This window comes from Ovis aries, chromosome 8, assembly GCF_016772045.2.
Source record: "Ovis aries strain OAR_USU_Benz2616 breed Rambouillet chromosome 8, ARS-UI_Ramb_v3.0, whole genome shotgun sequence".
NCBI lineage: Eukaryota > Metazoa > Chordata > Mammalia > Artiodactyla > Bovidae > Ovis > Ovis aries.
In genome coordinates, this window is record NC_056061.1 from 72,932,978 (window position 1) to 72,956,186 (window position 23,209).

The window sequence follows — 23,209 nt, forward strand, 5'->3', positions numbered from 1 at the left end:
TGGAATTTTGTCCATTTGAAAAAAATCCAACCTCCCCCCAAAACATGTTTTCAACTGCATGACCATTCCATTGACTGGCTCTCCTCATCCACAAGCATCTATCTAAAATTTTCTTGTAATTTCTGTACAGGAGATGTTTGAACTTGAAAAGCTTCATGTAAGCTTTATTTATGTAGACCACTGAAGTCAAAGATTGGTTTACTTTCTTTTACTCTTCTGTTTTCTCTGTTGAAAGAGTGCTGCTTCAAGAGCCGCTTGATATAATAGAAAAAGTTGTAGATTAGTTCAAGCGGTACTGTTACATTTGGTTCATCCTTCATACAGAAGAACCAGTTCCAAATATCTTAGCCTATCACTGGAAGAAGTTTTAGTTGGCAGTTAAGAAAACCAGTCCACTCTTTCCTCTAAACTTCTTATTTTAGGAAAAAATGCATGCAGCAGGCTTAGGAAGACATAAATAAGCTTCTAATTTATTGCAGTTATAGTTTCCACATAAATTCTTTGTCAGTTATTTCATGTGCATCAGAAATAACATGCTGGGCTCCAGTGGTGCAGTCAGCGTTGGAATTCAAAGCAGGGGGAGCACGAGAGACATAAAATGATGAGGCATCTGGATGCCATACTGTGTCTGTGGAGCCCCGAGTCACAGGAAAGCGACTGGAATAAAATGACTGCCTTTGCAGAAATGAGAAAATGTATTTGGCACTATACACTGGAAAGGGGAAGTTAAAGTTAAAAATCAGGCTTGAGAGGTGGTCATGACATTGCTTGCAGATGAGGGGGTTTGGTGATGATTTTGTTTACAGAGGTATTGTCTCTTTATATAGAATTGATACAGGTCTGAGTAAGTTGACTGTAAGGGAAATCACATTGTCCATTGATATTCATATAAACTGAAAGTCATGTCTATTGGAAGTCGTGTCCATGGTAGACTGTTTAAAACAGCAGCCGCAGCTTTGATGAAGGAGAACAGTTATGTGCTATCCTGGACGTTGGTTATCCTGAAATGCCTCCTGTAGCACTTCCTTCTCCCGGCCTTTCTTTCTGTCATACCAGCTGTCGCTCACTTTTGGGTCCATTATTAGGATTGCTGTGGTTTGACAGTTGAAGATCCCAGAATATAAGGCCCAGAACTAAGCTCTAGTTCTTCACTTGCATATTTAGAATGTTGACTAAATCTCGACTTCAGTACTACAGTTGCCAGGACAAGCTACCGTATTCTCAGGGTGGTGTTGGTGGTCGGTGGTTCAGTCATTCAGTCATGTCCAGCTCTTTGAGACCCCATGTACTATAGCCTACCAGGCTCTTCTGTCCATGGGATTCTCTAGGCAAGAATACTGGAGGGAGTTGCCATTTCCTTCTCCAGGGGCTCTTCCCAAACCAGGGATCAAACCCATGTCTCCTGCATTGCAGGCAGATTCTTTACTGCTGAGCCACTAGGGAGTGTCTGCTTTGTGCCAGACAGTGTGCTAAAAGTCTCAAATATAGGATATAGACAGTATTTCACTAATGTAGAAACCAGAGCTCAGAGAGTTTAAGTACTTTACCTATGGTCACACAGCAAGTTAAGTGGTAGACCCAGGATTTGGATCTGTATCTTTGTGATTCCAAAACCCTAGGCATTTTCCTTCTTGGATGGTCCCACGTTCTCAGTTCAGCTAATGTGTGCCTGAAAGTGAAAGTTTCTCAGTCGTGTCCAGCTCTTTGCAACCCTATGGACTATACAGTCCATGGAATTCTCCAGGCCAGAATATTGGAGTGAGTAGCTTATCCCTTCTCCAGCAAATCTTCCCGACCCAGGAATTGAACCGGGGTTTCCTACATTACAGGTGGATTCTTTACCAACTGAGCTACCAGGGAAGCTGCAGAATATATACCTGAGGTGTATTTATTTTCAATAAGCAATGTTCATAGGATACGTTGTGCTTCTCTGTTCATTTCTTCCATTTAATAGCTGCTACTTAGAGTTCTCTGAGAAACAAGTAATACAAAACATTGACACCCAAATCTGTTGTTCAGATTTTATTACCAATTGCTTTAGAAGATAATAGATTGTAACAAAAATTAGTATGCTTTGAGTTTCTCCTTTTTCTCAATGATTTGGGGGTTGCAGGGGGTAGGGGTACGGATGAGGACGCTTTTCTAGAAACACAACAGAGAGTTCAAAGTTCTGGGGATATAGCAGCACTGAAGCATAAGCAGTTCCGTTCAGTTTGAAACCAACCAGAAGGACAGTAAAGTTTTCATTCTTTATAACGTCAATGGTTTTCCTGTTGAAATTAAAGAAGTGTGGTCAAAGGCGGTCACGGAATCAGCTTTTTCTTTCTGGGCAAATGTGGTGTCTTTACTTCATACACTCTGAGGAAAGGGTCATAAGTGATTAAGTTGGGCAGTTAGATGGGAGAGTTATCAGCATTTTTGGCTAGGTCAGGAAAGCAATGAGTGAGTAATCCTCTGGGCCTGATTGGACTTTACTTATAAACATAACCTTTTCCTCCATCTGAGTGATTTAAAACTAAACAAAACAAGAGGCTGTTAGAAAGGCCTGCTTTCAGTGGACTTCAGATCTGGGTTTCCAAGACTGCTTTGAGCACATGGATTTTCGAATACATGTTCCCTCGTTATTATTCCTGTAGCCAATATTAAGGGGAATAGAAGGGAAATTCTGTGGCTAAGAGACAGGGCATCTTGAGCAATTAACATATGTTTGGTATTTTTGCATTGTATATATATATGTATGTGTATATATATATATATATATATATTTTTTTTTCTTTAAACCAGTTGGTTTTTGCATGTGAAGGGGACTCTGAACCTGTGGTGCAGGCATAGTTCCAGCAGCCCGTGGAAGGGCAAAATGAGTGACGACGTCTCCTTATAACATGAACCATGTGTTTTTTCCATCATTTCTCCTTTCTTACTCATCCTGTAACACGTTTGTGGTCCAGTGACATTCTGCAAACGGGACGCGTGTTGGGTCAGTGCCCTGTTCGGTGACTTAAACATAACTGGATTATTTCTGCCCTGCCTTCTCCTTTCCACAGAGAACCTGCAGTTTTGGAGGATTTGACTTGACAAATCGTTCTCTGCACATCGGCAGTAATAATTCGGACCCAATGGTGAGTACACGTCAGAAACAAGGGAAAAGGTTTTCATTCAAGTGACGTGGTGGACACAGTTTCATATTTAGTATTTTTGAGAATCGATACTAGGTAACCATCCTCCAGGGATCCTAAATCATGTTTGGAGAGAAGCCTTGTTTCACCGTCTTAAAGCCTCTTTTTGGTTTCATATGGAATGGAAGATGACCATCTCTCTCTTTGCAGGAGCATCATTCCTTTAATGTCTTGGTTCCCAGGTTTCTTCAAATCACAAGTCCAGAGGAGTTTGGTTTCTGCAGTCTTAGTCATTGGTGCTCCCAAGCTTTCTGTTCACCATGGTTGCATGTGTATGTGGCTATTACACGTGGGTAGTGCCGCAGGAGAGAGCCCTGTGATTTGGGTTTCAAGAGTATGAGCCAGCATTTCTGAAAACCAGCCTTATCATAGGCCATATGTGTCTCTCTGCACTAAGCTTGGGACTTCCTAATCTGGAGTGTCCTGAAATGAACCTAGTCCCCTTGGGGCCAAAGCAAACCAGACTCCTCTGAGCCAAGGTTACTGCCATTTCAGACTTGTCTCTGAATCACAATCTGGGGTCAGGCCCCCACTGTGGTGTACAGGTTTTCCTTTAACTTTACCTTCTGAGATTCCCAAGGATGTTGGTGTATTTTCCATACAGTTTTGTTTTTCCCTTGTGCATTTTATTGTGAAGCTGTGAAATCAGGATTCTGTGCTTTATATTCGTTATGATCACGTGTCAGCTAAAGCACCCATCTATGATATTTTTGTAGTGTCTCAGAATTTCCTGGGAGAATAAAATTATTTTATTTGGATATCAAATTTTATTGATTCATAAACCAATAATTTTATCTGGTCAATCTTTTAAAAAATAAAAGCATAATTTCTTTTTTCTTTTTCTGAGGGAAAGCCTCCCCCCCCCCCCAATATAAAATAGAATGAGAAGTGACTACAATCGAACTTGTTCAGGGAAAAATAAATTTATGCACAGTTAGGAGTTGACCACATGAAATGCTTCAGTGATAGAAATCTATTCAGGGGATGGACTTCTAATGATTAAGATTTGCCGTTTTGTTCTTACTCCTTTCTTGGGTGACTCAGTAGTATTATCGTTTTTTTTTCTTCCTCTTGCTGGGATTAAGTGAACACTGGTTCATATGAATCATTCTTTATTGATGAAACACAGTCCCCTTGGGTATTTAAACTGGTGGGAAAAAATGCAATAGGAGAAGAATATATCATACTAAGTTTAAATAAAACTAACTCATATTCTACTTTAAACAAATAAACATAAGCCAGTTAGTCAGTAGTTTTAATTTTTAATCGTAAAGATAAATTACAGCACTGAGTTAACATAAGAAAAATGTGGAGATCCTGGGTCATGCCAACATTTTGCTGAGAGGTAGGACATTCATGGTTTGAATAATAAAACCTGTTTTGGTGCTTCATTTTCTGTGATTAAAGATACTTAATAAATTTTGCAGGGTAAAGAAGGAGATTTTGTGTATAAAGAAGTAATCAAATCACCCACTGCCTCCCGAATCTCTCTTGGAAAAAAGGTGAAATCCGTGAAAGAGACAATGAGGAAGAGAATGTCTAAAAAATATAGCAGCTCTGTCTCTGAGCAGGTATGTGGCAGTCAAGCAGATACCCTCCTGCTTCTTTTGCATAACAAATACAGCTGGGGTTGGTCTGTCTTGAGATTTTCAGTGGTGCTAAATACATTCATTGGCATTAACCAGGCTCCAGGACCATGCCTAGTTTGTGTAGACAAACAGTGGATTCAGCAAACATTTATTAAGCACTTAGGGTCATCCGAGCACCAGGCTTGGTGCTGGGAATATAAATCAGGTCTTGTGTTCCATGTACAGATGAGCAAAAGAGACAGACATGTAAAGAAATGATTATTCTGTAGTAAAAATAAGCACTAAAATTTAGAAAACAAAGGAAGGATTTTATTTTCTAAAGTATCCCTTCCTTCAAAATGTATGTCACCAGAATCAAACCTTAAAGAGACACTCAAATTTTCTCATGAAGCAGACTTTTCAAATAAATGTAATGTAAGTTGTTCTTAGCAGCACATAGCAAGTCTGAGAAATAAACTGAGAAAGTGTTTCCTAGCTGCAGGACTTACATAATAATCGTGTTTCTGCAGGGGTGTGTGTGTTCACTAAATAGCTTTATCTGGAAACATTAAGATATCGAAGAATTGACAACGCCTCCTCCCCCAGCTCTATAATTTCATCACTAGGAACATGACCTTCTTTTTATGGATGGAAGGAATAAAGACACTTGGAAAGCTGGGCCTGAGATAATTCTGACCATTAAAATTTCAAAACACTCTCCTCTGACACCTTTATAGTGTTCTTTCTGTAGTCTGTTGAAGTCCCCCTGTGTCAGCTGGTTGTCTTAACTTGAAATACCTAGGTAATGCCGCTTTAGCTACAAAATGAAACAGACATTTTTGCTCAGCTGCTGCCCTCTAGTGGACATGGTGAGCTAAAATCCATGTCTGAATCACTCAGCACCAGCTAGCCCAGCCTCCTGCACTGGGCTTCAAACAAAGCCTGTGCCTCTTCTGTTTATTACAGTGGTTCTCATGGGGTATTGGGGGTGGGGTGGTGATTTTGCTCCCCCCACCAAGCCCAGGGCATCGGCTGGGGACAGTTTTGATACTTGCAATGGGTTAGGATGGAGTGGTGTTGAGGATGCATCTTACAATGCACAGGACAGGCCTCTGCAACAAAGAATTAATCATGCAAAATACCCAGAGTGCCCAGGTTGAGACCCTGTGGCTTGTTATACCTACAGGGGATGTCTGGCTTCCTCCAAACTCCCTGGATGTTACCCTTATTCTTTTCCTTTCTTGTCCCTATGGATGTGGAAGTGATGGAAAGTCTATATTTCTACCCAGCAATGAGGCAGACTGCAGATGCTTCTATGAGACAGACTACATGCCAATGAAAGCATGGATTTAAAGCACTTATTATTTAGTTGATTTTTTCCCCCAGATTGAAATATCTGCTAAAAGCTCTTGTAAACATATTCCTGGGGGTTTTTTTTTGTTTGTTTTTTTGCTTTGTGGATCATTAGCATATAGCTTTCATGTAATTTTGAGCATTTCTCTGTAATTTTACTGCTGTATAGATGCCTTGTATTTTTATTTTCCTGTTTATTTAGAACAGTCATTTCACATAAGCAAAAAAGAAGGAATCATTATAGTGCTTTTTGGAGAAAGGAAATTAACATTGTAAGGCTTAAAAAAAATCTTCTTAATAAATATATCAACTCTTCTGGTAAGGATTTTTGTCTGCTCTGTTCCTGCTATATGCCCAGCATCTGAAATAGTGCCTGTGGTATTCAATAAATGTGATGAATGAATTAATAATTTTTAAGAGCCTTATGAACATATACTATCAGAGATGTATATTTCATATTGCTGTTTTTCAAACTGTGAGATTTTTTTTCCAGAAGAATTTTTAGAAGATTTTAATTGGATAGGTGGTTTATTTTATGATTCAGAAAAGAGGAATGAAAACCAACCTCCTCAGGAATTTATCCTTTGCAGCTTCAGTAACTTCCTAATAATGCGCCTCTCTTTATTATTGTTGCTGAGGTTGTTTGCTCTCTTTTCTTAAATGGAAAGCAGAAGTATGTTTTGGATCAGAAGCTGCCCTTTTGATTGTCCTTAAAAGTTTGCAGGGCCCCGCAGAATCTCTCAGAGCCCTTCTGATGATTCGGCACTATGCAAATAACAGGTTTCGTTTAGATGGTTTTGTGCTCACGTGGCTGTGTAGTATGACAGAGACTGTTCTGTTTGGGCAAGTAGACCATTCTGACTGCAGACTTTAAAAAATGTGACAGTGTCTGTCTATATAGCACTTCAAATCAAATAAGCATGTAACAGTTACATGTGCAGATAGGGCCTGCCAAATTAATGGATACCGAGCCACCCCGAAAGTGAGAAGTTCTGCCGAGTCACTTCTGCCTGTATTCAGATCTGAAAGAGGCTTGACAGCTTTTTACTAACAACAAACTAAAAGAAGTCAATGAAGCTAAACTCGTAGGGTGACTTATGGAAACTGTATTATAGATAGAAAAATGGTATGTTTGAGGTACAGCTGACCTTTGAACAACACAGGTTTGAACTGCACAGGTCAGCTCATGGGTGGATTTTTTTCAGTAGTAAACACTATCACTATACATACAACCCATGGTTGTCTGAATCCACAAATGTGGAACTATAGATAAAGAGAGCCAACTGCACCCCTAACCCCTGTGTTGTGCAAGGGTCAACTGTGTATCTGGGTCCTAAGTGGGTATTTTATTAGCCAATTTCAATAATTTGTGTCAACAGAAATATAAAAATCTGATCTCTATTTTTAAAAACAAAAACAAGGAATACACTTTTTTTTTTAATGTAGAAATTTCCCTTCAAATAGATAAAATATTTTCTGATAGTACTTCTGGATACTATATCAGTAGTGGATTGTATTTGATCTACATTTGAGGTCCAGCTTTGTCGCCCAGATGGTAAAAAATATGCCTGCAATGTGGGAGACCCAGGTTCGATCCCTGGGTTGAGAAGATCCCCTAGAGAAGGGAATGGCTACCCACTCCAGTATTCTTGCCTGGAGAATTCCATGGACAGAAGAGCCTGGTGGACTGCAGTACATGGGATTGCAAAGAGTTGGACATGACTGCCCTGCTAACACTTTATTACTGAACTAGGGAGTATACAAAGAGTCTCTAAGGCTTTAACAAAATGTTTTGTCTCCAAGGTAGAGAGATTTTTTTTTCAAGAACATCTGTTAGAGCATGAAAAACACATTTTGAGTGCTTAATTAATAGTTATGTGAGCTAAAACTTGAAGATGAAACAGGATATAGATTAAAAAGAAGGTGTATTTTGGGTAAAGCATCAGACATGAGTATAAAGATGAATTCGATTGATTTCATTGCTAAACAGCTGTGTATTACAAAAAGATACACACCCCCTCTGACGAAGTGTGATTTTGTCGAAACTCCTTTCAGGATTCAGGCCTTGATGGGATGCCGGGCTCCCCTCCGTCCTCTCAGCCTGACAGTGAACACGTGGACAAGCCCAAGCTCAAAGCCGGAGGTTCTGTGGAGAGTCTGCGGAGTTCTCTGAGCGGTCAAAGCTCGATGAGTGCGTCCAGTTTGCAATCATAGATGATTTCCTTGGCGTCTAAGCCAGACTTTTACTGAGTGTCAGGTTCAGGCAATTTAAAGATAAATAAGACCGAGTTCTTACCCTTAGGGTGCTGTTATGAAGACAGACCTGAAAAATACCTGGCCCTAGAGTCCTATTCGTTTAGTAGCCGATGTCTAGCAGTAGCATAAACAAGAGGGTAATGATTTTGGTCGGAGGGGAGAGAGGAAAGCATGTTAGCGGAAGATATGGAGACTGAAGGGAGGAAGTCAAGGGGAAACACTGATAACAATGACCAGCAGAATAAAGGGAGATAACCAGGGTTCTGCAGCGCACACGTTGCTTTGCTGACCTCTGGGCGCACCTTCCACCTGCAATAGCAACCAATGATCTTCTGACCGCTTTTTCGTCTTAGAGAATTTGGTAGAAATCTCTCCTCAGTGCATTGCCCTCTGCATGTTGTCATGGTAAATCCAGTTCCTTTATTAGCATGTTAGTGGGGGTTTAGTAAAAGAGAAGACAAATGCTTCTCTCCAATTGGCAGTCTTTAATCAAAAAAATGTTTAGTGCAGAATTCAACACAATAACGTGACATTATTTTCCCCTGATGCATTTGGTGCAGTGGGACTTACCGATAATTTTCTGATTTCACAAAGAAAGCTAATATCTTCTTAACTTTTATGAATACAAAATGTTGATGAAAACTTAATTAGTAATCTTAGTTTTAGTCAACTAAGAACCAGGAAAAAAAAAAAAGATGAGAGGAGAATGACAAATGTCCCTGAAACACACACTGTTCAACCACTCCTAACCCAGTGGTGGTGTTGGCTGAGCGCTATGGGGGAAGAGACCAAGTTTAAACCCACAGCTTAAAAGAATTTGGCTTTGGGCAAGTTACTTGACCTCTTTGAGCTTCCTCATCTGTAAAACGGGGTGAAGACAGTATGCCTGACAAATGGGAGGTTATGAAGGTTAAGGCCGGTGTCCTCTATCGGACAGTTTCCTTGTCACCTGGCTTCCCTGGTCATGAAGATAACGTGCTGGAGTCCCCTGTCCAATTAGGGGCTTGATTAGGGGAGAACACTCAGAAAACTCAGATCGTCCCCTGGCCTCTGCTCAGGTCAGGCTCATGACTGCCTTCCTCTGGCTCTTACCGTCCTAGTCTGTGATAGCTTCAGAGTTGCCAGCTTTGCTGTGCAGGAAATTTGCGTTGACCCAAGTTCTGCGTGTGTTCCCTACAGGTGGTCAGACAGTGAGCACCACCGATTCCTCGACCAGCAATAGGGAGAGTGTCAAGTCGGAAGATGGTGATGACGAGGAGCCCCCATACCGGGGCCCGTTCTGTGGGCGCGCCAGGGTGCACACCGACTTCACACCCAGCCCCTATGACACAGACTCACTCAAGCTCAAGGTGTGTGTTTACTTGACCTCAGAGCAGTCACCTCGGGTGCCTTGTGGCTTTAGGAGCCATTCTCTTCTCCTTTGTGTTAAATGCTGAGCTCTTGTGGTGCAGACTAGCCAACGTATCTGCTGCTCCTTTGATAAACTGGTCTCTTCTGCAGTGATAAACCAGAGAACCAGCCAGCCTTTGGGGATAGAGGCAGGCCTTGTGTTAATTCTGTCTTATCACCATGCTGGCCCTGTCCTCTGACCCCAGCTTCCCTCTAGAATTCCCACTGCCTTTCACCTTCCAGTCTCAGTGCTTTTGCCAACTGAAAAGACATGACTGACTTCATTGATGTGATCAGTGACATCCTTATGGAGCAGATGGGATTTCACAAAATGTATGAAGCGAGTATAGAGCAGGAGTTACCACTGACCTCTGATTGGTGGGAATTTTTTCTCCAAGAAGTAGGAGCTCTCTGGGTGAGGGCAAGGCCTTCAGAGAGCCAGGTGCCCACCCAGCCGTGAGCCCTGAGGGGATGGGATCTCGGGCCTTCGTGGGATCCTGCACAATCAGGAGTTTTCTCTGTGGTCTCTGCCGTACTCCCAATCACATCAGGTGACTCGTGGAGCCCTGATTCTAGTCTTCATAGTGTCTTCAACATCGCATGATTGACACTTCTGATGGATTGATGGTTCATGCTTGGAAATGTACCTAATGGAAAGATCCTTCTTCCCTGGGCCACAGAAAGGAGACATCATTGATATAATCAGCAAACCCCCCATGGGCACCTGGATGGGCCTGCTGAACAACAAGGTGGGCACGTTCAAATTCATCTACGTGGACGTGCTCAACGAGGAAGAGGAGAAGCCCAAGCGTGCCACCAGGAGGAGGAGGAAAGGGAGACCCCCCCAGCCTAAGTCGGTGGAGGACCTCCTGGATCGGATCAACCTCAAAGTCAGTTCCGTCCTGTTCTGGCCCCACCCGATCCCACATTACTTTCTCTTACACTAAGCAAGCAAGGGCACCTTCAGGGAAGGGCGGGGTGATCTGTGTCGTCCGAGAAGGATGACCCATGGCCATGATGAGTACCATTATCCTATAGAATTAGTATCCAGCACTGTAACACTATCCTTAACTTCCCTTGAGGGTGATAGAGTAAACTCCGGTTGAAATTTCCTCCTAGTCCAAAGAGCAACTTTCAAAGAGCTCTGAGCTTCAAGCCACCACCAGGAAAGGCAGTAAGCACAGGTTCCTGGCATCCTGATTGGCCTCACAGAGGTCTTGAGGATTCTTCCTGCCCGCCCCCCGCGCCCCCCCCCCCCCACCATTATCCCCAGCATCTAGTAGGGGTGGGTCTACATGGTATGACCTGTTTCCTCCTTGCAAAGCTATCTTGCTCCTGGGGAAGTCACAGGTCTCTCTGAGCTGGGTTTCAGTGGCTCCAGATGAAAGAAGTGTCTCCTCCACCACACACTGGGTGGCATTGCAGGCATCAGCTCATAGCAAGGGCACAATTAAAATGCAGGCCAGTGGAGTCCACCTCAGCTTTCAGTGTACACTTTCTTAGCCCAAGGTTAGTGAAGTGCCCCGCTTGCCCACTGAGCTATAGAACTGGAGGGTACAGACTGTTAGAAAGATACTTATTAATTTTTGAATTAGCATAAAAGTGGCTATGGAAAAAGAGTTAAGGGGTTTGAGGATGGTTGTTGGTCGTGGACCATGTGGCTGAGCTGCTGACTCTTTTCTGTCTTATTTCTCTCCCAGGAGCACATGCCCACTTTCTTGTTCAATGGCTATGAAGATCTGGACACCTTTAAGCTCCTAGAGGAGGAAGACTTGGACGAGTTAAATATCAGGGACCCAGAGCACAGAGCTGTTCTCTTGACAGCAGTGGAGCTGTTACAGGAATATGACAGTAAGTCCCTCACAGCCCAGATGTGTTCGGTGAGATCCATCACATTCTCAGGTCACCAGGAGGCATCCCATAAGCTGCTAATATGTGCTTAGGTCCCCGGAGTCCCTCATTTGATCTTGCTCTTTGAAAAATGTGTTGGTCACTGAGTCGTGTCCAACTCTTTGTTACCCCATAGCCTGTAGCCCACCAGGCTCTTCTGTCTGTGGAATGTTCCAGGCAAGAATACTGGAGTGGGTTGCCATTTTCTTCTGCAGGGGATCTTCCTGACCCAGGGATTGAATCCAGGGTCTCCTGCATTGCAGGCTCATTCCTTACCATCTGATCCACCAGGGAAGCCCTACTCGTTCCAAAGCCAAGGTCAATTTTGTATTATGTCAAACAGCACAAAGACATAGATTCCCAATGCCAATGCAGGAGCAAAAGAAAACCTTACTACCCAGTACTTTTTCACTGAGAATTGAATTGTATTTTTCTTTCTTTCTTTCTTTTTTTTTTTTTTTTGGACTTAAAACATAGTTTACGCCACCTTGGGGGCTGATGGGATATACAGCCTTTAGGAGGTCATTAAGATACCCAGGTGCAAAAGTGACTGACAGACTTGGGGTATCCTGTCTTGCCAAGGGTTAATTACTTCTCAAAGCACATGAGGAGTTGTTTTCTGATTGAATGAATTAGTTAATGAATAAATGAAATTCATCAGCTTGCATTAAAGAAGCAGGGAATCATCTCCAGTGAGTATGTAGAGCAGAGAATTCCATATTGCGACTTCTCAGCCAAAATGATAGCTCATTTTTACAGTCCATGAACAGAATTCAGTGAGCTCACAGCTTTTATGTAGTCTATTTGAATACACTGTATCCTTTGCTCCATTAACCCAGTCTTGTCTTGTGCTTTATTCTTTACTCTGACATCAAAAATATTCCTCAGATTATTCATCATGAAGGGGGAAGCATCCTTTCCAGTGATTGAATTCAAATGTATTTTCTTTCGTGTGTTCTGCTTCAGTGATATCAGTAGCTAATAGCATTTCCATTGCTAAAAGACTCACCGAACCCATGGTTAATGGTGGAAAAAAAATTGTGCATTACTGAATGTACCAGGCTCAAGAGACACAGAAGTAAGTGTCTCAGTACAGTTAAATTCACTTCTGATTAATAGGTTGTCCCTCTAAATTAACTGATGACACACCGTCAAATAGGTGTCTGAACCCTAGATAAACACACTGCCTTCGGGGATAGATTTGGAGGGAATTGTGTTCCGTAGTTAATATCAATTTATAACCGGGTCTCTTTAGGATTGGAGTTTCCCAGGAGACACCGTGGGTGAGGGGTTGCCCTGTGACCAGGTTGTGTCAGAGCCTGGCCCAGTGCCTGGTGAGGCTGACCAGCTATATTAATATCAATTAATGTTTAATTATCTAGTCTCCTGGACCACATCTGCTCTATAAAATAGTTCATTTGCTCTTCCTCAGCCACTGAGAACAGCTGGTTGATAAACCCCATCCGTTATGTTTCCTCTAGCACTCAAACATAGAAGGAGCAAAGCTGAATTCTGAGTATATAAGGCAGGATCTGTCTCAAGGGCTGGGGCTCCTTGTCCTTCCTGCCATCATGTCCTGAGATCCCCCCCAGGGATATTTTATAGGTAAGGGGATCTTTGCCTGTCATGATGCCCACCCAGCTGTCTAAGGAAGCCTCACTGCTTCTTCATAAATCTCATTTTGAATCAGTGCTGTGCCACTGTTTAGAACATCTTTTATATATAATGTGGTACTTCTTTTTAGTGGTTCTAAAATAGAGGCGTTAGAGGACTCAAGGGTGCCAGTGAGCACCGAGAGCCTGGATCCAGGATTATCCTAGGATGAGAAGATTCTACACTCAGCAATTCTAAATTTGTTGTATTTTAGAAGTACGCTAAGTAACTGATAACTTAGAGGAACACATCAGTTTCTGTTAGAGTTAACAGATCCAGAGATCTGCTGAGATCTGAGATGTCTCACTCATCTTCCAGCTCAGCTCCCTCAGAAGCAAGAGACACACCTGCATCATTGCTTGGCAGTCAGGAGGGTCCAGCTTCTCTCACTGCATCTGTGCACGGGGAATGCCAGCCTTCCCACAGGGTTCCTCCATTCAAGAAAGACTCGCATTGTGCCAGAGCAATTCCTTCCACTGATCCCAAACCCATTCTCCTTTTTCTGCCAAATGAAAGCTGTCTTTTAAGAAAATCATTTTCATAAGAATTATAATCAGGAATTATGTCAAATAGGCGGGAAAGTACAGAGAAAAATAAAACAAATCCACATATCCACTGCCTGCTGCTGCTGCTAAGTCACTTCAGTCATGTCCAACTCTGTGCGACCCCATAGACGGCAGCCCACCAGGCTCCCCCGTCCCTGGGATTCTCCAGGCAAGAACACTGGAGTGGGTTGCCATTTCCTTCTCCAGTGCATGAAAGTGAAAAGTGAAAGTGAAGTTGCTCAGTTGTATCCGACTCTTTGCAACCCCATGGACTGCAGCCCACCAGGCTCCTCCGCCCATGGGATTTCCCAGGCAGCAGTACTGGAGTGGGGTGCCATTGCCTTCTCCGATATCCACTGCCTCAATCCAACTAAAGTTAACATTTTGTTGTACTTCAATCCTTGCTTTTTAAAGACATAAATTTGCAAGGCCATTGGAAGGCCTGCTATCCAACAATCCCATTCTTTTCCCAAGAGAACTACACTCCAGAAAAATGGCACATGTCCTCACGGCATAAGTACCTTTTGATGTTTGGATGTCTCATCAATGTCTTAGCATGTTTTTCCTTCCTCTGTGTGTGTGTGTGTATGTGTGTGTGTGATGAGATGGAGGAAAGCTTTAGTCCAAATTCAGGTCGTGTCCAAATGAAGTTTTAGCCCCAAGCCCAGTGCTTCATTCTCACTTGACTGTGAGAATGTTCATGAGTCTAGCTCACTTTTTTCTTCCTTTGTGCCTTGGCATTAATGTTAGTGAGTGTGGGGAGAGGAAAAGGCCTTGGTCTGCAGTCCATCTAAAAGATACCCCTCCCCTTCATTCTCCCTAAGGAAGGACAACCTGCCTGGGAAACACTGGCTTTTAGTTTTAAGGAATTTTGCTAAATTTGATAGTGGGATTCCTGCAAGTAGCTGCTGATTGGATCCTTCAGGAAGAAAGTGGCTCTATGTCCTTGAGAAAGAAGAAAGTGGCTCTATCTCCTTGATATATGTCTCCTGATTTTATAAACTGATTTGCCATTTTCAAGCACTGCAAAGGACCCCTTTACTCCCCATAATAACTTCAGGTTATTATGCTGCTGTGTGGTAGGCTGGCATCCCCAAAGTTGCAGGCACAGTCCTCATTTTCCTGCAATGATGGGGACAACTTTTCTGTTTTATTCCCATTGGTCAGCACTTTGGAGTCTGGTTTGGCCGCTGCAATGCACTGACCTATCTCACCAGGGACAAACTGCATTGATTCCTCTTCCTAGGTTGTAACTGATAGCTCAAAGCCCTCATTTTACAAGTATCATTTTCCTAAATAACATGCTAGGCTAGAACAGAGGCTATTCCAAATCTACAGACTTGTCCATACAATGAGGACACCACGCTAGATGTTCCAGTTTCAGTGTGGAGGAAGGGAAGGGTTTGCTCTTGTGCTACCAATTAGTTAATTTTACATTAATCACTTTAAAAATAGCATTTTTATTTTGGTGCTCTAATTCAAGGGCTTATATGCCAAGATTTCTGTTATAAAGTGCTTTCCTTGTGAGAAATACAAACAGGAAGTGGTCAGTGGACAGTAGGAACCGCTGGTGTTTATCTGGCAGCCCTCAGTCTTCCCACAAATTTTTTTTAATGATGAGAAGAGACATCAGATTTCTGGTTTTGTGTGTGTGTGAGAGAGAGAGAGATGGAGGAGGGGAAGTGAAGAGAAAAATAAAGCCATTCATCATCAACTACTTATTTTATGTAGAAAATGTTTTGTTTCCTGTTTATCGACCAAGCATTTGGTCCGCCTTATGATTGAAAGATGATCTCCCTGTAACCTTGAACCTGCATAAGGTCAGCTGTGCCTTTTATAGAATGTGCAGAGCTGCACAGCTTGGGTGCTGAAGGCCCATGTGACTTCCCATGTGATTTTCTGTAGGCTGACTTTCAGCAGAAAGCATGTGATGCTTCTCTCTAAGAGGATTCCTTAGGATGAGGACGTCCAGCCTTCCGGCACCCACCTTAAGGGTATTCTGGAGGGTGTTTTCAGCTTTTCCCGTCATACCTTTTGTGTGCAGAAATAGAAATGCTAACCCAAGACAAAGGGAAAAGGAAAAAGGAGGAAGAACCCTCCAACCTATTGGCAGCAAAAGGATTTGCCCCTGGCCCCTCTTGGGTTAATCTCCCTGGTGGCTCAAACGGTAAATGTGTCTGCCTGAAATGTGGGAGACCTGGGTTCGATCGCTGGGTTGGGAAGATCCTCTGAAGAAGGAAATGGCAACCCATTCCAGTACTCTTGCTTGGAAAATTCCATGGATGGAGGAACCTGATAGGCTATACTCGATGGGATCGCAAAGAGTCGGACATGACTGAGCGACTTCACTCACTCACTCCTCATGGGTTTAGGGGTTTGTGTCCCCTTTATGGCAGCCTTGCTCCCTTCGTGAGAAGCTTCTCATTGTGGTGGCTTCAGCTGTTGCAGAGCACGGGTTCTAGGCATGCGGGCTTTAGTTGTTGTGGGGCAGGGGCTTAGTTGCTACACAACATGTGGGATCCTTCCAGGCCAGGGATCGAACCCATGTCTCCTGAAGTGGCAGGCAGATTCTTACTCCACTATAACACCAGGGAGGTCTGACGCTCACTTTTATATCAGCTCCCAAACTTGGAAAGGTGGGAACTTATTTGAAGCACAAATCTTCTAGATCTCTACAAAGCATACAGCCTAATGCCTCCTTGTGAAAAGCCCATTTATTCACTCTCTGCTCCTGCTTGGTGGTATCAGCCCTCAGAAAGGACTGTGGTTGCTTTTTCCCCACTTTTGATACGATGCTCTGAATTTCTCCTTTCCCTGGTTGACCTGAGGCCAGTTAAACTCCGAGTGACTTAGAAGGCATTGATGTATTTCACCTCTGTGCTCTCTCTCCAGCCTTAGCTTCCCATGATACTTGATTTGAAAAGAAAAATGTCCTGATCTCACTCATTTAATTTCGTTTTCATCCAGAATCTAAGTCTTCAAAAATGTATGGTGAGAACTGAGGATAAAATTGGGATGCGATGGATTTGAAAACTGCGGTTTTTTTTTTCATTCCCCTTACAATCCCATGCCATGTGTTCATCTTCTCTAGGTAACAGCGACCAGTCCGGATCCCAGGAGAAGCTGCTTGTTGACAGCCAGGGCTTGAGCGGATGCTCTCCACGAGACTCAGGATGCTATGAAAGCAGTGAGAATTTGGAAAATGGTACTGTCAGCACAGATAATCACAGCTGCATGTCATACGCAAGCCTTTTGGGCCATTTCTTGGTGTCTGTGCTTTGGCTAATGACTATCTTTCTTCCGCAGCCTGAGCCATTGCTTTTGAGAAAACTACAAATAGGGAGAGGAGCTTTTCCAGGGCAACTAACTGGTGCTTGATTCAGATCCTTAGGTGGGAGGAAAATCTCTCAAGAATCTGGGGAATGGATGATGCTGAGAGATGAGTAGAGAGATCTTTTCATTAGTTACTCTTCCATCCTGCAGCAGCACCTAACTGGAAAGAGCTTAAACTTATGTGTTAGAGAAAGGGACCCCAAACTTCCCATTGTCTTGCAACTCTCGGAGATTAGCCCTCCTTCTACCTCTGGACCATGAAAAAAGTCAAGGGGGTTTAGAGTGGGGAGACCTGGAGTGCATAGCCAAAGACTTGGGTCAAATTACATCTCCAACCATCCCTTGCTCTTACCTCTAAAATCGGTAATATGAGTTTCTCTTTTATAGCTTGTTCTAAGACTTAAAAGTAATAATATATCAGAAATACCTAGCATTTTGTAAACACTGATTATGAATGAGGCAGTGGGCTAGGTACATATGTATGCAATTTGCTAATTATCGCTCAAATCCTGCAGTGCATATCTTTTAAGTGAAGATGCTAAAGAGAAACAACAACTGAAGCTCTTGTTCTCTTCCTCTTGGCACCGCTCTGGCTCCTAATGGTCTTGCAGTCAATGAAAGACAGTTTTCCTGTTTGTTTGTTTTTTTTTTTGCCACCCCATATAGCATGTGGGATCTTAGTTCCCCGACAAATAATGGAACCTGAGCCTTGTGCATTGGAAGACAGCGTTTTAACCACTGAACTGCCAGGGAAGTCCGAATGATAAACAGTATTTTAGACCTGATTTTCCAATACCATAAGCATTTTCAAGCCCAAACTCTTAACTACTTAATGTCGTCATGCATCAGCCAGGGATATCTGGGCTTAGTTGAACTTCAAGCCAGAAGGGATTTGTTTGTATATGTTATATATATAGTTTGTGTATGTTATCATAAGTACCTTCACAAATCATGGTTTGGATGAAAGAAGGTTGACCTATTTCGGGAACAAGGAAAAAGGCAACATATTCCATAAAAGATCTCTCTGCCTATTTGTTTGCTTATTTGGTCTGAGGAGCAGGAATATCCTAGGGCTTAGGACTCTTGTTCATGAGTCTCTCATTTCAATATGAGAATTTCAAGAAGCCCCGCTGAGAACATTGTTACAAAACTAGGGCATGAAAGTTTGGTTTCTTCAGATCATTATCATCCATCACCTCAGTTTTTCTTCTTAAATAGATAGTAAACCTAAGCAGGGCTGGCCCTGAACATTCAAATCGGGGACCGCAATAGCAGAATGACTCCTTCCATAAACAGATACATCATGGCAGCAGTATGTCATCATTTCAGTAGGAAAATATCTAAATTCATATTAAAATAATGTGAAAAGTCTGACTTTATTCAAATATTGCTTCATTGTTTTGAAAGCTAGATCTCTCTAAATGAAGAGTACATGATTAAATCATAAATATTACATTTTCATTAGACAAAAAAATCTCAAAACTTCAGACCAGCTAGACAGAAAGAGTATAATTACCCACACCTGATATGGTACTTCCTTCCCACTCAGAGAGCATGCATGACTAGGGGCTCAGAGTTATGGTTCCCAAAACTTCACACGTTGGGCCAGCCCTCCTCATGGTCTAGTTTTTGAAAGTTATTGGAGAATAACTTTAGTTCACAGAGTAGGTCCCATACCCACTACAAATGATGGACTCAGTTTGAATCAGTGGTTTACTTATATCTTCCATAGTTTAATGCATTTCATAGTTTAATGAAAAGACATTCAGTAAACAGGTTTTGGACCAGTGGGATCAACCATCAATTTCACTTTGCTGAGTAGAAGTATACAGTGTGCATAGGAAATGGCTAGAAGTCCACAATTCAAATCAACTAAAAGCACTTTAAAAGGAAGATGTTTTCAAACTAGATTTTGACATTTTCCGCCCAAACTTTTCTGCTTTCTCCACAAAATAGTTAAGGATATGGTAGCTGTCCCAACCTTTGCTTTTTCACACATGAAACCAAGCTGCACGACTTTGCTCTGGTTTTACTAGGAAAGTATTTTCATTCAGTGGAGAAGTAAACAGCGGGTTTACGGCAGCAGTGCCTCTTGTGCAGTTTGTAACTTCTGATTCGGGAGCTCATGCTGCTTGAAGCTCTGGTTTTTATCTATGATCTTTGGGATCCTGCAAGCCCCAGAGGCCTGGAGGGGGCACTTGGTGGCCACAGTAGAGGGGCTGGGCCTCAGCCTTGAGCGACCTCCACACTTCAACTTTGCTCTGTTTTATGAATGAAGCTTCATTACAAAGGATCCTCCTGCTTTGAAAATCACTGATTTCAAAAGTATACTGTTCTGAAAAAAGACAATTCTCTTACCATTATGAACACCGTGGTAATTTTTTCCTTTCTGACCTCTTCACCGTTCTCCTTTCCAGTTAGCCTCTGCTGACTGCGGTGTGAGGTGAATAAATTCCTTCTAAAATACCTGCAGCCATAAAACTGAAATTGTGTGTCTCCTATGTCCTTTCCTTTTTGCAATAAAAACCAACATTTGAGTGTTGGGAACTATTAGGTCCATAAGGAAAACAATTTACCAGGTAGACCATCCATCAGGGCCACACGAGCAGCGAGCGGTATCTTAAATGCCTCAGCTGCATGACCGAAGGACAGAGCGATATCAAGAGAGAGGACCATCTGAGGGCCGTGAGTCTTGTTCATTGTTTCCCTGTCCTAACAGCCCAGAGGTAGTCCATAGGAAATTCCAGATGGCTCACTGTCTCAAACAGAAAGGGAGTCCTAAGTGGATGGGGATCAGATGCGCTCAGTGTTACAGTTACTCGGTGTTACGCAGCGAGCAGCTCTGTTCATCAAGCAGCGGAAGCAGTTAGTATCAGTCAGCGATTGTTAAGTAGACTGTGGCTGGTTGATAAGTTTAGTTATCAGCCTGACAGTTAGTTTACTTTAATGAGGTCTGTCGCTTCACTTGTTATTAGAACCGTATTGGTATCTTAAAGGCTCACTGGCAGTAGGCTTACCTAAGCTTGTTTACTCATTGTTACCAGGATTGGCTGACGGTTTGCAGGATACATTTATTTTACACGCTTGAATAAAACACAAAGCAGTGAGGGCTTGAAAGACATTTTGAGGGTTCAGTGGTTACCAGTGAACCTGGGCGGGGGGGATACCATTTAAAGCAATGGTCCCCTACCTTTTTTGGCATCAGGGACCGGTTTCGTGGAAGACAATTTTTCCATGGACGAGGATGGAGGGAGGGATGGTTTGGGGGTGATTCGAGCTCATTATATTTATTGCACACTTAATTTCTGTTACTGTTGCATCAGTTCCACCTCAGATTATGGGGCCTTTGATCCCGGAGTTTGGAGATTCCCCTACGTAAAGAACCTGTCCCCTTTGCAACCATGGTCTTAGGAAACTGTACTCTAATCAGAAATCCGTCAATGTGGTTCCTTAGTGGGATATGGATAATGCCTTCTTCCACAGTGACTACAGCTGCGAACAGACATTAGGCCTAGATTTATATTATTGCCTGACACAGCATATTTTCTTTCCACATAACTCAATTAACTTTCATTTCTCTGAGTCCCTTAATAAGACTAAGAATTCTTTCTAAAGAATAAAAATGGAACCACAGTAGCTCCCCATCACCAGTGGTGACTCTATGTCCTTAGTGTAATTCCACAACGGGATATGGGAGTTGGAGATTTCAATAACGTTAGCGCACCTTTTACATCAATTTGATTGATTTGCTTTTTAAAATGCGATTGTAAAAATCTCCTTGCCTTGTAGGCAAGACTCGGAAAACCGGCCTCTCTGCCAAGTCATCCACCGAGTCCAGCTTGAAGTCTTTCAACAGGAACCAGCTGGGCAACTACCCAACCTTGCCTTTGACAAAGTCAGTGGATGCTTTGAAGCAGGGGGGGGAAGGGAGGCTGGGCGGTGGTCTCACCCCTCTCGCTTCCAAGAGCTGTGATCCCCCGTGTGTGACTGATTTGAATAAAAACCGAAGGAGTCTCCCCGTTTCCATCTGCCGGAGCTGTGAGACCCTGGAGGGCCCCCAGACCGTGGAGACTTGGCCCCGGTCCCACTCCCTGGACGACCTTCAAGGAGAGCCTGAGAAAGGTGTGCCTGGCGAGGTGACAGAACCCTCCCCTCAGACTGTACCTGAAGTGCCACAAAAGACAGCCCCCTCCGTCACAAAGGTTCCAAGCCCCAAACAAGATTCTGCTGTTGACAATGCATTGCTACTGACCCAAAGCAAGAGATTTTCTGAACCTCAGAAAACGACTACTAAGAAACTGGATGGCCTGATGGGGCCCTTTTCACGGGGTACATCCCCCCCTCCGTGTTTGCCCAAAACCTTTGACACCCAACTGCCTGCCGTTAAACCCAGTTTAACACGGACGCCTCTGGAGGGTCACAGGAAAGGACTCGATTTCGAAGGAACACATCACCCCCCGGGCACCAAAGAAGGCATGGATGCTGAGCAGAGGGGCCCTGAGATCAGAACGCAGGCCAAACCTCCTGTCCAGCCTCCGCCTGTTCCCGCCAAGAAGAGCAGGGAGCGCCTCGCCAACGGGCTGCATCCTGTCCCTCCTGGTCCCCCCGGCATCCCCAGCCCCGACGCACCCGGCCTGCCGCTTAAAAAGGGCAGCCCTGGTGGCCCCAGCGACTGTCCCCCGGCGGTGGCAGTGGCCAGGCCTCCCCCGGGGCCAGAGCCAGGCAGCCCGCCAAGCACCAGGCCACCACCCTGGCTGTCGGAGCTGCCTGAGAGCGCCAGCCTCCAGGAGCACGGCGTGCGGCTTGGGCCTGCGTTGGCCAGGAAGGTCTCCTGCGCCCGCGGGCTGGACCTGGAAATGCTTACTGAGAACAAGCTGCGGGCAGAAGGCATTGACCTCACCGAGGAGCCCTATTCTGATAAGGTATCCGAGGCCCTGGCCCCCCACCCCTGTAAGTTGGGGGTGCCAGGCAGGAACAATGATACTGCCCCCTGACGGCAGCTGGTGGCAGAGAGTGGCAGGGCATGGGGCCCTTGTCACCTTGCACTGGGTGTCCAGATGAACAGGGAGCACAGTGCCCAGATTAAATGCAAACACAGCCTTGGGGGATTTCTTTTTCTTTCCCTTCTCTTCTTTCACTTGTTTGTATTTAATTTTGGCCAACTGTTCTTTGCGATAAGAACTATCTGTGATTACTAGAACCAGGTCCTGAAACAAAGCTCGTTTCCATGTGTTACTCAACATCTTTCTATTTAAACTTTAACAAATCCCCATTTCATTTCATTGGATGTTAAATTGAATTAATAATAACTTTCATAAGTACCTCTTAGAAGTATTAATAGGAGCAAATGTTAATAAGATCAATATAAACCTACTTTGAAAACTGTGGAGCCCTCAGTTCAGTTCAGTCGCTCAGTCATGTCTGACTCTTTGCGACCCCATGAATCGCAGCACGCCAGGCCTCCCTGTCCATCACCAACTCCCGGAGTTCACTCAGACTCACATCCATCGAGTCCGTGATGCCATCCAGCCATCTCATCCTCTGTCGTCCCCTTCTCCTCCTGCCCCCAATCCCTCCCAGCATCAGAGTCTTTTCCAATGAGTCAACACTTCGCATGAGGTGGCCCAAGTACTGGAGTTTAAGCTTTAGCATCATTCCCTCCAAAGAAATCCCAGGGCTGATCTCCTTCAGAATGGACTAGTTGCATCTCCTTGCAGTCCAAGGGACTTTCAAGAGTCTTCTCCAACTCCCCAGTTCAAAAGCATCAATTCTTCAGCGCTCAGCTTTCTTCACAGTCCAACTCTCACATCCATACATGACTGCTGAAAAAACCATAGCCTTGACTAGACAGACCTTTGTTGGCAAAGTAATGTCTCTACTTTTGAATATGCTATCTGGGTTGGTCATAACTTTCCTTCCAAGGAGTAAGCATCTTTTAATTTCATGGCTGATTCAGATGTAAATGGGGCTTCCCAGGTGACACTAGAGGTTAAGAACCCACCTGCCAGTGCAGGAGATAAAAGAGATGCAGGTTTGACCCCTGGGT

General features: G+C 43.7%; 1 protein-coding gene across 7 annotated transcripts in view; it reads left to right on the top strand.

Moving 5' to 3' along the window:
- Positions 1–23,209, top strand: part of SASH1 (SAM and SH3 domain containing 1) — a 347,119-nt gene that overhangs the window by 318,140 nt on the left and 5,770 nt on the right. For all 7 annotated transcript variants that reach the window (XM_027972535.2, XM_060419800.1, XM_042253775.1 and 4 more), the window contains 8 exons: positions 3,045–3,119; positions 4,604–4,747; positions 8,153–8,288; positions 9,533–9,702; positions 10,423–10,632; positions 11,443–11,593; positions 16,922–17,035; positions 20,953–22,085. In XM_027972535.2, the coding sequence (XP_027828336.1) occupies positions 3,045–3,119; positions 4,604–4,747; positions 8,153–8,288; positions 9,533–9,702; positions 10,423–10,632; positions 11,443–11,593; positions 16,922–17,035; positions 20,953–22,085 (2,133 nt within the window). The remainder of the gene's footprint in view (positions 1–3,044; positions 3,120–4,603; positions 4,748–8,152; positions 8,289–9,532; positions 9,703–10,422; positions 10,633–11,442; positions 11,594–16,921; positions 17,036–20,952; positions 22,086–23,209) is intronic.